Below are 15,208 nucleotides of genomic sequence, written 5' to 3'. Positions count from 1 at the left end.
GCTACTGATGATGTCACAGGGGAGGTGATCTCAGCTTGTGTGAGATTTCACATAGACCACACCCCTGTGAGGGAGGGTAGCTGATAACAAACACACCCATGATCTAAAACCTCCTACTAAGCTCAGAAGTAATGGCTGCCACCTGTATAACCCTAGTTATGAAAAGAGAAGGGTGAAAAGCATGCACTGAAATGTTCATAGGCTTGAAGGAGTGTTTATTTATCTTTGTATGTGTCAGAGTGGTGCAACTAAATATTTTGAATTAAAAAAATGTTTGAATTGGGTCCACTTTAATCGTGCAATTAAAGGTGCAGTTTTATTTGGATGTGCACTGCCGCTTTACTCTCTTTTTCAACAAATAAATTCTGTTTGTGGGAGTGGGAATAAATGTGTAGAGTTCAGGAAAAGAGATCATCCTTAGCCTTAATGGGTAGTCATGTGTCCTGTAGAAAACTGCAGAGATAACAGAATCAGCAAGCACACCTTGTCGTTTAAGTAACTACTGGTAAAGTTTATTTTTAATATTTTGAAGCCACTCAGGGCCCCTTTCTCAATGCAATATTAATACCAGTTGATGTTAACACCCTGTTACAGTAAGCACTCACATCTCAGGCAATATGCAGAGCACAAGTGGCTACAGCTAGCAACATAAGAATGCATTCTGCTGTGGCCAGTTGTGCTCTGCCCATTGCCTGAGAAGCGAGTGCTTCCTGGAATCAGGGTGTTACCATCAACTTACGGGAACTGCGCCTGCGCAGCCCGGGCTACGCGTAGATTTGTTACCTTCGACTTGTAAGTTTGCATAATGAAACTGCACCGCGGCGTGAGAATGAAAGATCGTGCAGTAGCGGCGCGTGACAGGATGGCTGCTGGGGGCTTAGAGAAGCCCCAGGTAAGTGAAACTGTTTGTTTTTAGGGAATTTACAGTTTTGCTTTAACCTAAGAGGAGTAGTAGCTGCTTGCTGATTCTGCTACCTTTGATGATATACTGTATGAGTAGCGCCAAGCACTTTCAGTTTTGAAGCACACCAATACCTAATGTGAGAAAACGCGGAAAAGCGGCCGCGTGTGCTGAAAGCAAGGCGGCTGATTCCGCGTCCAATGCGGCGGTTTGCACGCGTAGGCACGCGTCTGGTAGTGTGGCAGAACGCGGAAAAGCCGCCGCATGTTCTAACAGCAAAGCGGCTTTTTTTCGCGTCCAAGGTGGCGGTTTGTACGCAGCAGCGTGCCTTTGGAGTGGCTGGGTCTGTTAGTCCACATAGATGGATGAAGAGCTACGCACGCGCGGGCCAGAAGTCAGGACCTTTATACCAGCAGGGGAAGTGTCAGCTGATCAGGACGATCAGCTGATTCCTGCTGGACTCATGATTGGCTAAGTGACTCGGGCGGGGTAGCAGAGTTCAGCTACTATATATTCTGCTTGCTTGTCAGTTGCTGGTTGTCTGCCATTGCAAACACTTACGTGAATGCATTCAGACCATAGTCAGATCCTACAGTGTGTTAGAACCGGGAGGACCTGGGAATTCACACTGAGCTAGATTACTCTCGCATGTTATGTTATAGACTAGTTCCAGGGTGTTGTGACTACGGACCTCACACCCGAGACTAGGGAACTGTATTTTAATTTTTGTTATGCTCCAGACTAGTTCTAGGGCGTAGAGACCAAGGACCTCGCGCCCAAGACTAGGGAACTGTATTATCATTTGTGTTATGCTCCAGACTAGTTCCAGGGCGTAGAGACCAAGGACCTCACGCCAAGACTAGGGAACTGTACTATCAGTTGTGTTATACTTCAGACTAGTTCCAGGGTGTCGAGACTACGGACCTCACACCAGACTAGGGACTCTGTGTTATCATTGTGTTATACATCAGACTAGTTCCAGGTTGTAGAGACCACGGACCTCACACCAAGACTAGGCATTGTTTGATATCTGTTTCTACCTTGGGAACTATCTCTCTCCCTTAAGAGATAGTCTCCGGACCTGCTAGTGACATCCACCCTTCAGGTGTCACTCCCGCTCAGGTTCCTCCTACCTTCAGCCTGACTCCACCCCTTGGAGAATCTCAGGCTATTGGAAGGTTCCTGTGTCAGCATAAGCAGTATTCCAGGCTGCTTCTGATCACCTGCTCTGCAGGTGCATTACTCAAAGTATTACTGTTACACCAAACACTCACAACCCATAGGTGTCCAGAGGTTAGCAATATATCTGATTATCGGTGATACTGCAGATCATCAATAATCGGGTAAATATATCTGCATTCTTGGTGATACTGCAGATCACCAATAATCAGATTCTCTCTGCGTGCTGACACCAATCGTTACACCTAGACATTATATTGAATCATGTGTGGAATGCTGCTACCTTTGTCTGTAGACACAAACATGACAACGTGCCCATTTTTTTTACTGAATTTGGCACTAATTGCCAAATCTCTTGTGCATAGATACCTTAAAGAAACCTGCTCCATTAACTACCCAACAGTCCAATATAGGGGCTTTCATTGCTCACTGTGCTCATACAATAATTATCTGTTGTCAGAAATATGACTTATTCAGCACGGTTTTGTTTATAGTTTTATGAAATAGTAAACAGTTAGGCCCTTTTAAAAATGGGTGGTAGAATGTAATAAGCAGCAACTGCTAGCGTGCCTCTGTGTCCGACCAGGTGCGCGAACACTTACATCTGCATGTGCAAATGTCCACCCACGCATGCCCAAGTAAGTAAATGCGAATGCTTGCCCACATCCACACATCTGAATGGCAATGTGGCTTGGCACATGTGCATTCGGACTGACACAGATGCAGCCCATACACACAGATACTCAGGATAATTATTGGGTAGGATATATGAGGAATAACATAAATCTAAACAGATCTACATAAACCTAAACTCAGAAATCACAGAGAGAAAGAAAGGAATTATAGCTATAACAGGCTAGCCATTGGTATCTATGTTTTCCTGGGTATTACTGCAGAATCTTGTAAGCACCACAAGGTACTGGCACAGTAATCTCAGTTTGGTCATGTTTTGTGAAGTAACAGGTTCACTTGTATAACAAAGCATTATAAGTTGAATTGTATATACCTGGAGGGAGTGCATCTGCAGAACTAGAGAAAATAATGACCTGAGACAAACTTTACACCAAAATATATACTTAAAAACTCTACAGAGGTAATTGGCTAATAAAAATACAGTTTATGTTCTAAGTGTCTGCTTTTGAAATAAATTTAACTTAGTGTCTGAATACAAAATTCAGTGGATTATAGGGAGCAGCCTGAGTGTTGGCCGGGGGTGGCCAGATCGCACCAAGTGGAGTATCCACATCTCCTGTTTTGCGTGAATACAAAATAAGTCTCTCTATATATTTTTTATTGATTTTATTTGTATTCCAACTAATGGACTGATTTCCTACCTTCTTTATACCATCCATTTTGAGGACAGCCAGCCAGCACCTTTTGTCCAGGAACAACTTGTGGCACCGAATTCTCTGGGGAAATATAATTCAGATGCTCCAGTTACAAGATATTGGAAGTAAACTGATGAAAACAACAACTGATTTCCCAGACAGTTATTTACTGCTTTGTTTGATGAGAATGCAATGGTATATTTAAAGAGAACCTGTACTAAGTAAAAATATTTAAAATAAACACATGAGGTAACTTCAAATGAACATTACATAGTTATCTTGCCATCAGTTCCTCTCAGAAGTTCACCATTTTCTTCTGACAACAATCCCTTCCAGTTCTGACAACATTTTGTCAGATCTGAAATATATCAGTTGCTGTCAGTAAAATATCAGTTGCTGTCAGTTATAGCTGAGATTAAAACTGATGTACCAGATAATGTCCATATTTCCCTATGGCTCAAGTGGGCGATGTTACAGTTTAATTGTGTGCTGACCAGGAAGCTGTTATGCGTAATGGCCATTTTCAAAATGGAGGACGGAAAATTCCATTGATCACAGTGAACAAACAGGACACGGGACAGGAGAAAGACACTGAGGAGTAGACTACATGGAAGGTAAGTATGACTTGTGTATGCTTATTTTGACTTTTAATTTTTAGTTCAGTAAAAAAACTTCACTTGTAAATTAGGTTCTGACATCTGTGACACGTGCATGTGCACATGTACAGCACAAAAGTGACTGCAGCGCTCACATTTCTCACATCTCACAATACTTTATTATATCTTTTCATGGGACGGCACTGAAGAAGATTTGACACTTTGATACAATGTAACGTAATCAGTTGTATAGCAGGGTAAATTTGCTGCACAATGTGAGAAGTGTACTCACTTTTGTGAGATACTTCTGTTTTTTCTATGTATGCTTATTAGAGAAACCAAAATAAATAATATAATAAATAAAATATATGGAAGGCAAAAATACAATGTCACTCAGGTAGGAAGTAAGCAGAACTGCTCACTATGGGAACACAGGTAGATTTAAAAAACAGACAAGATGTGGAGTATTTCTACTCAATATCAAAAATAAAGAAAACATGTCTTAATTATCTGGAGATTAAATCAATTTCATAGCTTTAGATTTTGCTTGCAAAGTCTGATGAAAATGATCATAAGCCATGTCAAAGAAAATTAGTAGTAGGAACACTAACACATATTTAAACCTAAAATCATATATTTTAATGTATGTAATATTTGTACCAATAAATATGAAGCAAAAAAGATTAAATATATAAAATCTATGTTATGGTCAGCTATTAGAGGGGTCCCTGCACCCTCTGAATAATGTAGTTTGACAACTTGTGAACATCAGGGCCCATATGCAATTAACTTTTTCACCTGAGTTATCTCCTAGGAGATAATTTTCATCTTCTCTTTAAACTAACTCTTGAACATTTTACAAGTGAGAAAAGTACCCAAAAGTTGGTGAAAAATTGATTTCAAATTTATTCTGAGTATTTTCTTGCTTGCTGGTGACTTATAAGGCATTGTATGACAAGTTGTGAAAATATCACCTAGGAAAAAACTCAGGAGAAAAAAGGGAATTGCATACGGACCCAGGAGTGAGGAACTTCTGCTCTGATATTTGGCATAACTGACACCTTTTTACTTTTAAATTGACATATTTATATATTATTTTATAAAAATAAATCAGGGGAATATATTGCTATAAAACTCAACTCTACCCAGTTTGTTTTCAGCACTTTCAGGAATAAGCAATCATGTTTTCCAACCATTTAGATATGAATAATTATTTATGTTATCTTGGAAATAGGTTGCAATTCGCGACTAACAATTGAAAGATATGCTCTTTTCAGTATTTCTACCACTTTATAGATGTGACAAAAAGCCAAATTTACAGGAAATTTCCAAAAAGTGACACATATACCCTAGAGACTAAAAAACATAACCCATGAAATCTACCATGAAAGAGCATTATTATATTACAATTTACCATAAAGGTATAATTAAAGCATTAAAGCGGACCCAAACCAAATATTTTTTTTAATTCAAAATATTTAGTTGCAGCACTCTGACACATACAAAGATAAATAAACTCTCCTTCAAGCCTATGAGCATTTCAGTGGATGCTTTTCACCCTTCTCTTTCCATAACTAGGGTTATACAGGTGGCAGCCATTAGCAATTCCTCCATTGCCGGACACCACCTACTCCATGTGAGGAAACGCGGAAAAGCCGCCGCAAGTGCTCAGAGTGAGGCGGCTGTTTCCGCGTCTAACATGGCGGCACAACGCGAGGAAACCGCCGCATGCCGCATGGGCAGAGCGGTGGAGTCCGCGTTGGATGCGGCGGATTGCGCGCATAGCAATACTTCTGACATTGTGGTTGGACGCGGGGAGGCCGCCGCTTGCTTGGAGAGCAGGGCGGCGGCCCCCACGCCTGAATCGGCGGATACATTGCAAGACATGTCTGGTGTGGCTGGGACTGCTAGTCCACACAGGTTCAGAAGGATGCGCGCACGCTGAGAGGCAGAGCTTATATGACAGCCAGAGGAGAGTCAGCTGACCAAGCGGGTCAGCTGACATTTTCACCACCTTCCATTGGTCCAGCACTTAGGGGTGGCACTGGTGAGCGCTATAGTATATATACTGGATGCTGGTCATTTCTCTGGTGTCTGCCGTTGCGATCACTACGTGGTAGCACTCAGACCTTGTCTGTATTTGTGTTCTAGCACAGTTTCCAAAGGTGTTGATGATCAAGGAACTCACACCTTAGCATTAGGAATATTGAACTGTATTATTTGTTATGACCTTCTGCCTGCCTGACTATTCCTCTGAACTCTGATTCTGTACCTTGCTATTTCTGATATCCTGTTGCCAAACTCTGCTCGTTCCTGGACTCTGTATTTGCCTCCTGATTCTGTACCTTGCTATTCTGATAGTCCGTTGCCAAACCCTGCCTGTTTATTGGATTCCGTATCTGTCTCCTGAATCTGTACCTTATCTGTCTGTGTGTTAACGACCTGGCTTGCCGACCTCGAGAACTGGCCTTACTGTTAGAGGCAGTTCCCAGATCTGTTAGTGACACCCTCTCTCTGGTGTCACTCACGCTCTGTCCTTCCTACTCTCAGCCTAGCTCCTCCCCCGGGAGAGTCTAGGCCATCGGAAGGAACATACTTCTGTGCAGTACTCAAAGTATACTGTTGCATCTAACACTCACTTGTTTCTCAGGTGTCCAGAGGTTAGTAGATATATCTGATTATCGGTGATACTGCAGATCACCAATAATCGGGTATATTCTGTATTCTCGGTGATACTGCAGTTCACCGGTAATCAGACCCTCTCTGTGTTACACGGATCGTTACACTCCACCAGTTTGCCGGATTATTTGCAGGCAATATGAAAGGAAGGGAGGGGTTCCTCCAATAAATGTAAAATATTTTATATTTGTCATCATGCAGCTGAAAAAAGATTGCTATTTATTACTATAATTTAGAAAATAGATTTTATTTCTGAAATCTTGTATTTTTAGTTTGGGTCCACTTTAATCATTTCAATCAGGATAAAAATAGAATCCAGATTTAAGCAGGTGTGTACTGGGACCATTTCCTGGATCATATAACTCTACATAATAATGGTTAGTTTACAGGGTGTAACGATCGGTGGGCGCAGAGAGTATCTGATTACCGGTGATCTGCAGTATCGCCGGAAATACAGATATATACCAGATTATAAGTGATCTGCAGTCTCACCGATAATCCGATATACAAACTAACCTCTGTTCGCCTGAGTAGAGTGTAGTGTTTTGGTGTAACAGTAACACTAGGAGGCCTAGGCCTCAGTGCAGCAAGGAGAACTGCACGGATTCCTTCCGCAGACCTGAGCTCTCCAAGACGGGAGGAGTCAGACTGACAGTAGGAAGGAAAGTCCGAGAGTGACACTCAGGAAGAAGTGTCACTAACAGGACTGGGAACCGCCTCCAATCGTGAGGTCGGTTCTCAAGGTCAGACAAGCCAGGTCGTACACACACGGACAGATAAAGTACAAATACAGTAGGCAAAGGCGGAGTCAAAGTACAGGCAGGGTTCGGCAACGGGGTATCAGATATATCGGGGTACAAAATCAGGAGGCAGAAACAGAGTCTAGGAACGAGCCGAGGTTCGGCAACAGAGTATCAGAAATATCGAGGTACAAGGTCAGAGTTCAGGAGGATAGTCGAGGCAGGCAAAAAGTCATAACAGAAAATCACAATCAAACTAGTACTTTAGCTATCAATAATCTAGCTAAGTGTAGGATTACAGCTCCAGCTGGTCCCGGCACACTTAAGGATCTGACTACGGATCTGGGTGCTCCCACATATGTGATCGCACGCCAGACAAAGAGCAAGTGAACAACCAGCAGTATATATACTCTAGGACCTTTCCAGGACCTCCCTAATTGCTGGTCCAATGAGAGCAGTGGAATTTGTCAGCTGACCCAGCTGGTCAGCCGACACCCTTCTAACTGCTATTTAAACTCTGCCTCTCTGCTCGCGCGCGTGTAAGTCTGAATCTTGGTGGACTATCAGTCCCAGCCACACCAGTACTGTCATGCAATGTATCTAGTGCGGGGGCCGCCTCTGATGCGGATTCCGCCGCACTGCCTATGCGGCATGCAGCGTTTTTTCCGCGTTGTGACGCCATGCTGGACGCGGAAACAGCCGCCTCACCTTGAGAGACGGCGGCATTTCCGCGTTTCCTTACAGTACCCCCCCCCCCCCCCGAGGAGTGGACTCCGGACAACTCCTTCCAGGCTTTTCTGGATGTACCGTATGAAATTCCCTCACTAACTCATCCGCATGCATGCGGTTCCCAGGTACCCATTGCCTCTCCTCAATGCCGTACCCCTTCCAATGTACGAGATACTGCACCGAGTTCTGTACAGTACGTGAATCTATGATTTTTTCCACCTCATACTCGGGTTGGGCATTGACTAAGACAGGAGGAGGAGGAGTGGGACCCAGCTGGACTGCGGGTTTGAGAAGTGATACATGGAAAGACCTCACTCCCCGCATGCTGGTGGGAAGATCAACGGTATATGTGACATCGTTGATCTTCCTAGTCACAGGGAATGGGCCCACGAACCTGGGACCAAGTTTGTCAGAAGGTTGTTTCAGAGCCAAATGACGTGTAGACACCCAAACCAAGTCTCCAGGTTGGAAGCTCCACTCTACTGAACGTCTCTTATCAGCTTGACCCTTTTGATTAACAAAAGCTTTTCGTAAATTATCTCTCACCGTGCGCCAAATATCTTTAAAAGATCTCTGCCAGGCTTCCAAAGCTGGAAACGGAGAGGAGGCCACTGGCAATGGTGAGAACTTGGGCAATCTTCCAGACACCACCTGGAATGGAGAGAATCCGGTGGAGGAGCTTTTTAAATTGTTTTGTGCGAACTCCGCGAAAGGCAGAAATTTGACCCAGTCGTTCTGTGTTTCTGCAACATAGCACCTCAAGAATTGCTCCAAAGACTGGTTGATTCTCTCCGTTTGCCCATTGGTCTGTGGGTGGTAGCCCGATGAAAATGACAACTTCATGCCCATTTGTTGGCAGAATGCCCTCCAGAATTTAGAAATGAACTGGACTCCCCGATCCGACACTATGTTTTCCGGAATGCCGTGCAGCCGGAACACATGTGTGATAAACAGGTCAGCCAATTCCTGGGCCGAGGGGAGTCCTTTCAAGGGCACGAAATGGGCCATTTTACTGAAACGGTCGACTACCACCCAAATGACCGACATGCCTTCTGACTTGGGAAGTTCACCTACAAAATCCATGGACAAATGGGTCCATGGCTCACTCGGGGTGGGTAAAGGCTGCAAGGTACCCACAGGTGCCAGCCGGGAGGGTTTACTCTTAGCACAAACCGCACATTCCCTCACGAATTCCTTGCAATCAGCTGCCAAGGAAGGCCACCAAGCACATCTAGCTACCAGATCCTGTGTTCTAGATGCTCCAGGATGCCCAGCATTTTTATGCGTATGGAACATCTCTAGAACCTGGAGACGGAACGGTAGCGGAATGAACAGCACCCCTGCGGGTTTTCCTTCTGGGATGTCTTGTTGGAAGGGAATTAAAGTCCCCTTCCAATCCTCCCAAGTCTCTGTTGCGGCCAGTACCAACCTCTGGGGAACAATAGTCTCTGGAATGGAGGGCTGTGCTGTCTCTGACTCAAAGCACCTGGACAAGGCATCCGCCTTAGTGTTCTTGCTACCCGGTGTATACGTAATAATGAAAGAGAATCGAGAAAAAAATAATGACCAACGAGCCTGGCGAGGGCTCAACCTCTTAGCTCCCTCGATGTATTCTAGATTTTTATGGTCAGTGTAAACCGTGACCGTATGCTCCGCTCCCTCTAACCAGTGTCGCCATTCCTCGAAGGCTAACTTAATGGCTAAGAGCTCTCTGTTGCCAATATCGTAGTTCCTTTCCGCAGGGGAGAATCTACGGGAGAAGTAGGCACACGGGTGCAATCCACCCTGCAAGCCAGATCGCTGAGACAGCACAGCCCCCACCCCGACCTCTGAGGCATCCACCTCAACAATAAAAGGAAAAGACGTATCCACATGCCTGAGGATGGGTGCAGAACAAAATAAGCCCTTCAGGGTGGCAAAAGCCTGTAACGCCTCGGGAGACCAGTGAGTGGTATCTGCACCCTTCTTGGTGAGACTGGTAAGTGGAGAAATCACCGTAGAGTACCCCTTTATGAACCTCCTATAATAGTTGGCAAAGCCAAGAAACCGCTGAAGCGATTTCAAGCCTACCGGCTGAGGCCATTCTAACACAGCGGAGACCTTGGCCGGATCCATGGACAGGCCAGTAGTAGAGATTATGTACCCCAGGAAAGCGACAGATGTTACCTCGAAGATACATTTTTCTAACTTAGCATACAATAGATTCTGCCTTAGTCTGTTCAAAACGAACCTCACATGGGTCCTATGTTCAGAGAGACTGTTGGAGAAGATAAGAATATCGTCTAGATAAACTAGAACAAATCTTCCCAACACCTCTCTGAAGACCTCGTTGATGAGTTCCTGGAAGACGGCCGGGGCATTACATAACCCGAAGGGCATTACCAGGTACTCATAATGCCCGTCTGGTGTATTAAAGGCCGTCTTCCATTCATCGCCCTTTCTTATGCGTACCAGGTTGTACGCACCTCGCAAATCCAGCTTAGAAAAGATCTGGGCGCCAGTGATTTGTGTAAAAAGATCGTCTATCAAGGGTAGCGGATAGCGATTTTTTACTGTAATCTTATTGAGACCGCGGTAGTCAATGCAAGGCCGCAGACCTCCGTCTTTCTTTTTTACAAAGAAGAAGCCTGCCCCAGCAGGCGACCGGGACGGCCGAATAAAGCCTTTGGCCAGATTCTCCCTAATGTACTCCTGCATCGCCAATTTTTCGGGCCCCGACAAATTGTACAAACGACCCCGGGGAGGTACACAACCAGAACGGAGATCAATGGGACAGTCGAAAGGGCGATGTGGAGGCAATTTATCGGCAGCTTTAGGGCAGAAAACATCAGAATATTCAGCATACTGGTCTGGTACCCCTTCCACCTGAATTCTGGTTTGCCCCAATGTTAGCTTCCCCAAACACTGATGAAAAACAATGGGGAGACCAGGAGGTTAACTGACCCGTGGCCCAGTCGATGTGCGGTGAATGGACTTGCAACCACGGCATGCCTAAGATAATAGTGGAGGTTGACATGTGCAGCACAAAAAATTGTAATTCTTCCCCATGCAGAACCCCTATGGTAAGTCTCACCATCGGAGTCTGTGACAGGGCACGATTCTGTTGCAGAGGGGAATCGTCCACTGCCGTAACCTGAATGGGGGGTCTCACAGGAGTGAGTGGGAGACCCAACTCCTGAGCAAATTCGAAGTTCATAAAATTAGCCGCTGAGCCAGAATCAATAAAGGCTTCAGTGGATACAGATTTATCCTCCCATGTAACCGTACAAGGGAGAAGTAATTTTTTCTCTTTAAGGGGTGCAATTTGCGTGCCCAGGGTGTCACCCCCCACTACTCCTAGGCAAACTCGTTTCCCGACTTGTTAGGGCAGTTTCGCACTCTATGCCCTGCTGCTGCACAATACAGGCACAGCTGTTCTGTCATTCTCCGCCTTCGTTCCACCTGGGTCAGCCTTGACCGACCAATCTGCATTGGTTCGGGCGGTGGCAAGGCCGGGGAGGGTGAGACAGGCGGAGAAGGTGTCACTAGGGGTGTAGCGGATGGTGCCGCGTACGATGTCACCCTGACACGGTGACTGCCCCTAGCCTGCCTCTGGTGGCGCAACCTGCGATCCACTCGAATGGCCGATGATATGGCTTCATCAACCGTCTTGGGCTCAGGCACGGTTAACATTAAGTCGGAGACCTCCTCTGACAACCCAGACAAGAAGTAATCCATTAAGGCAAAGTTGTCAAATCTAGTAGTGACTGACCACCTGCGGAATTCTGCCGCATAATCCTCAACCGAACCTCTGCCTTGCCGCAAAAGTTTGAGCTTTCGCTCAGAGGATGCAGCAAGGTCAGGGTCGTCGTAAATTACGGCCATAGCCTTAAAGAATTCCTCTACCGAGATTAGAGCTGTATCGGTAGAAGGCAGGTTATATGCCCAGGACTGGGAGTCGCCAGTCAGCAGGGTTTTAATGAAGATGACCCGTTGGGCCTCAGTCCCCGAGGATCGGGGTCTCAACTCGAAATATGACAACACTCTACTCCTGAAATTCCGGAAGTCAGATTTGTGGCCGGAAAACTTATCAGGTACAGGCATACGTATGTCATCACTAGGAGGGGATCGCACTGAATCAACTGACGTCTGTAGGGTTTTCACAGAGCCTGATAAGGCATCAATTAAGGCTTTGTGCTGGCCCAGTGCTTGATGAATGTTATCCACCGAAGTGGCAAGCACAGTCAGAGGATCAGTGCGTGATTCCATCGTTTTTGTGGTCTGGCGTTCTGTAACGATCGGTGGGCGCAGAGAGTATCTGATTACCGGTGATCTGCAGTATCGCCGGAAATACAGATATATACCAGATTATAAGTGATCTGCAGTCTCACCGATAATCCGATATACAAACTAACCTCTGTTCGCCTGAGTAGAGTGTAGTGTTTTGGTGTAACAGTAACACTAGGAGGCCTAGGCCTCAGTGCAGCAAGGAGAACTGCACGGATTCCTTCCGCAGACCTGAGCTCTCCAAGACGGGAGGAGTCAGACTGACAGTAGGAAGGAAAGTCCGAGAGTGACACTCAGGAAGAAGTGTCACTAACAGGACTGGGAACCGCCTCCAATCGTGAGGTCGGTTCTCGAGGTCAGACAAGCCAGGTCGTACACACACGGACAGATAAAGTACAAATACAGTAGGCAAAGGCGGAGTCAAAGTACAGGCAGGGTTCGGCAACGGGGTATCATATATATCGGGGTACAAAATCAGGAGGCAGAAACAGAGTCTAGGAACGAGCCGAGGTTCGGCAACAGAGTATCAGAAATATCGAGGTACAAGGTCAGAGTTCAGGAGGATAGTCGAGGCAGGCAAAAAGTCATAACAGAAAATCACAATCAAACTAGTACTTTAGCTATCAATAATCTAGCTAAGTGTAGGATTACAGCTCCAGCTGGTCCCGGCACACTTAAGGATCTGACTACGGATCTGGGTGCTCCCACATATGTGATCGCACGCCAGACAAAGAGCAAGTGAACAACCAGCAGTATATATACTCTAGGACCTTTCCAGGACCTCCCTAATTGCTGGTCCAATGAGAGCAGTGGAATTTGTCAGCTGACCCAGCTGGTCAGCCGACACCCTTCTAACTGCTATTTAAACTCTGCCTCTCTGCTCGCGCGCGTGTAAGTCTGAATCTTGGTGGACTATCAGTCCCAGCCACACCAGTACTGTCATGCAATGTATCTAGTGCGGGGGCCGCCTCTGATGCGGATTCCGCCGCACTGCCTATGCGGCATGCAGCGTTTTTTCCGCGTTGTGACGCCATGCTGGACGCGGAAACAGCCGCCTCACCTTGAGAGACGGCGGCATTTCCGCGTTTCCTTACACAGGGATTATTTCAAAGAAAGGTTGTTTCTGCTAGAAAATGTGGATAAAAGGTACACATATGAAAAGCAATGCACACAGCAAATCTACTGCTGCATTTAGTGTATTGCTTATATGTTGCCCACAATTTGTACAATTTTATAAACAGCTAATAAATGTCATGTATATATATATATATATATATATATATATATATATATATATATATATATATATATATATATATATATATATATATTTATATATACATGCATGGAGAACAGACCTACAGAGATCTCCTGTTTGCTTTATGCTGTGGTTTTAAAGAGGAACTCCAGTGAAAATAATTTAATATAAAAAGGTGCTTAATTTTTACAATAATTATGTATACATGATTTAGTCAGAGTTTGCTCATTGTAAAATCTTTCCTCTCCCAGATTCACATTCTGACATGTATTACATGGTGACATTGTTACTGTGGGCAGATTATGTAGCTGTTCTAGCTTTAACAGACAGCTATAAACAGCCATTTCCTGTGTGTGTCATTGTTACATTGTGGCAGTTTGCCCAGAGTACCGTACGGTACCAGAGCCTCTTGTGGGAGGGGTTTCAGCACAAAATCAGTCATACAGCGCCCCCTGATGGTCTGTTTGTGAAAATCATTATATTTTTCATGTAAAAGTGGGTATCAGCTACTGATTGGGATAAAGTTTAATTCTTGGTCGGAGTTTCTCTTTAAGATAACATTGTAGCTGTTTTTGTGGCCTGACTAAGCTAATATTAATAAAACAACTAATCAGTAACTGAAAATCAATTTTACATCTTTATTTTTATGTCATGTTGCTGTATAAGTTAAAGGTAAAAAAAAATGCATTTAGCGAAATGACACGCGATTTTTCTGAAAAGAGATAATGGCACAACATCTATTTAAAGCGGTTCATAAATGTACCGTACTACAAATGTGAAAGAAATAAGCAGTGGGTATCAGTTGAACTGTCTGAGCTAAGTGAACAATTTTGTAATTTTGGTCCCCTAGCAACGGAGACACCATGCGGTATAGAAAATTACAGGTACCAAAACACTACTGTTATATCTGTCCTTCTCCCAGAAATAAATACATTTAACTCTGCATTTGTGGAAAAAAGTGTACACTTAAACATAAACATTCCATCTTTTACAACTAGTTAGTTGGTCAGAGTTTGGGTAATCTGTAACTCTGGGTGCTTCAAGTCCTACCCCATAGAGTCACATTAATCCATGCCAGCGGTTCTGGAGGTGTGGTTAGTTTACAGGGATAACAAAGGTTGATTTGCATACTGCAGTGATGCATCATGGGAGGCATCATATGCTGCCATCAGTCTGAATAATTACAAATACCTTCTGTTTTAAGAAGGCAAACTTTTGTTTAGTAGGTCATATTGGTGATTCCTTCCTGTGAATGTTTAGCAACGCTTTTATTAATATACACATCAAATATCAATATGTTAAACTAGATGCAGTATGTGTGTTTCAGTCGTGATATATGAAAACACGGTAAAGCACACAGACCAAATACAGTAGTACCCAAACCTAACTGGGCAACAATCTCCTATTGTAGTTTCCTGCCAGATTATGCTGGTTCAGTGCAGTTGGAAAAGAAGGAGAGAGCGACTACAGAAATCTTCAGTTTGGAAAGCCATGCATGATTGCTGTAATTTCCTCCTGAAAAGCCAGAGTCG

The 15,208-nt window shown here is 44.5% G+C and overlaps 1 protein-coding gene across 3 annotated transcripts in view; it reads right to left on the bottom strand.

Moving 5' to 3' along the window:
* Positions 1 to 15,208, bottom strand: part of VWA3B (von Willebrand factor A domain containing 3B) — a 189,178-nt gene that overhangs the window by 12,615 nt on the left and 161,355 nt on the right. For all 3 annotated transcript variants that reach the window (XM_068268166.1, XM_068268165.1, XM_068268164.1), the window contains exon 30: positions 3,415 to 3,489. In XM_068268166.1, the coding sequence (XP_068124267.1) occupies positions 3,415 to 3,489 (75 nt within the window). The remainder of the gene's footprint in view (positions 1 to 3,414; positions 3,490 to 15,208) is intronic.

This window comes from Hyperolius riggenbachi, chromosome 2 (genome assembly GCF_040937935.1).
Source record: "Hyperolius riggenbachi isolate aHypRig1 chromosome 2, aHypRig1.pri, whole genome shotgun sequence".
Classification (NCBI taxonomy): domain Eukaryota; kingdom Metazoa; phylum Chordata; class Amphibia; order Anura; family Hyperoliidae; genus Hyperolius; species Hyperolius riggenbachi.
Note: the sequence above shows the minus strand (reverse complement) of the source record. Positions and strands in the feature narration are given on the sequence as shown.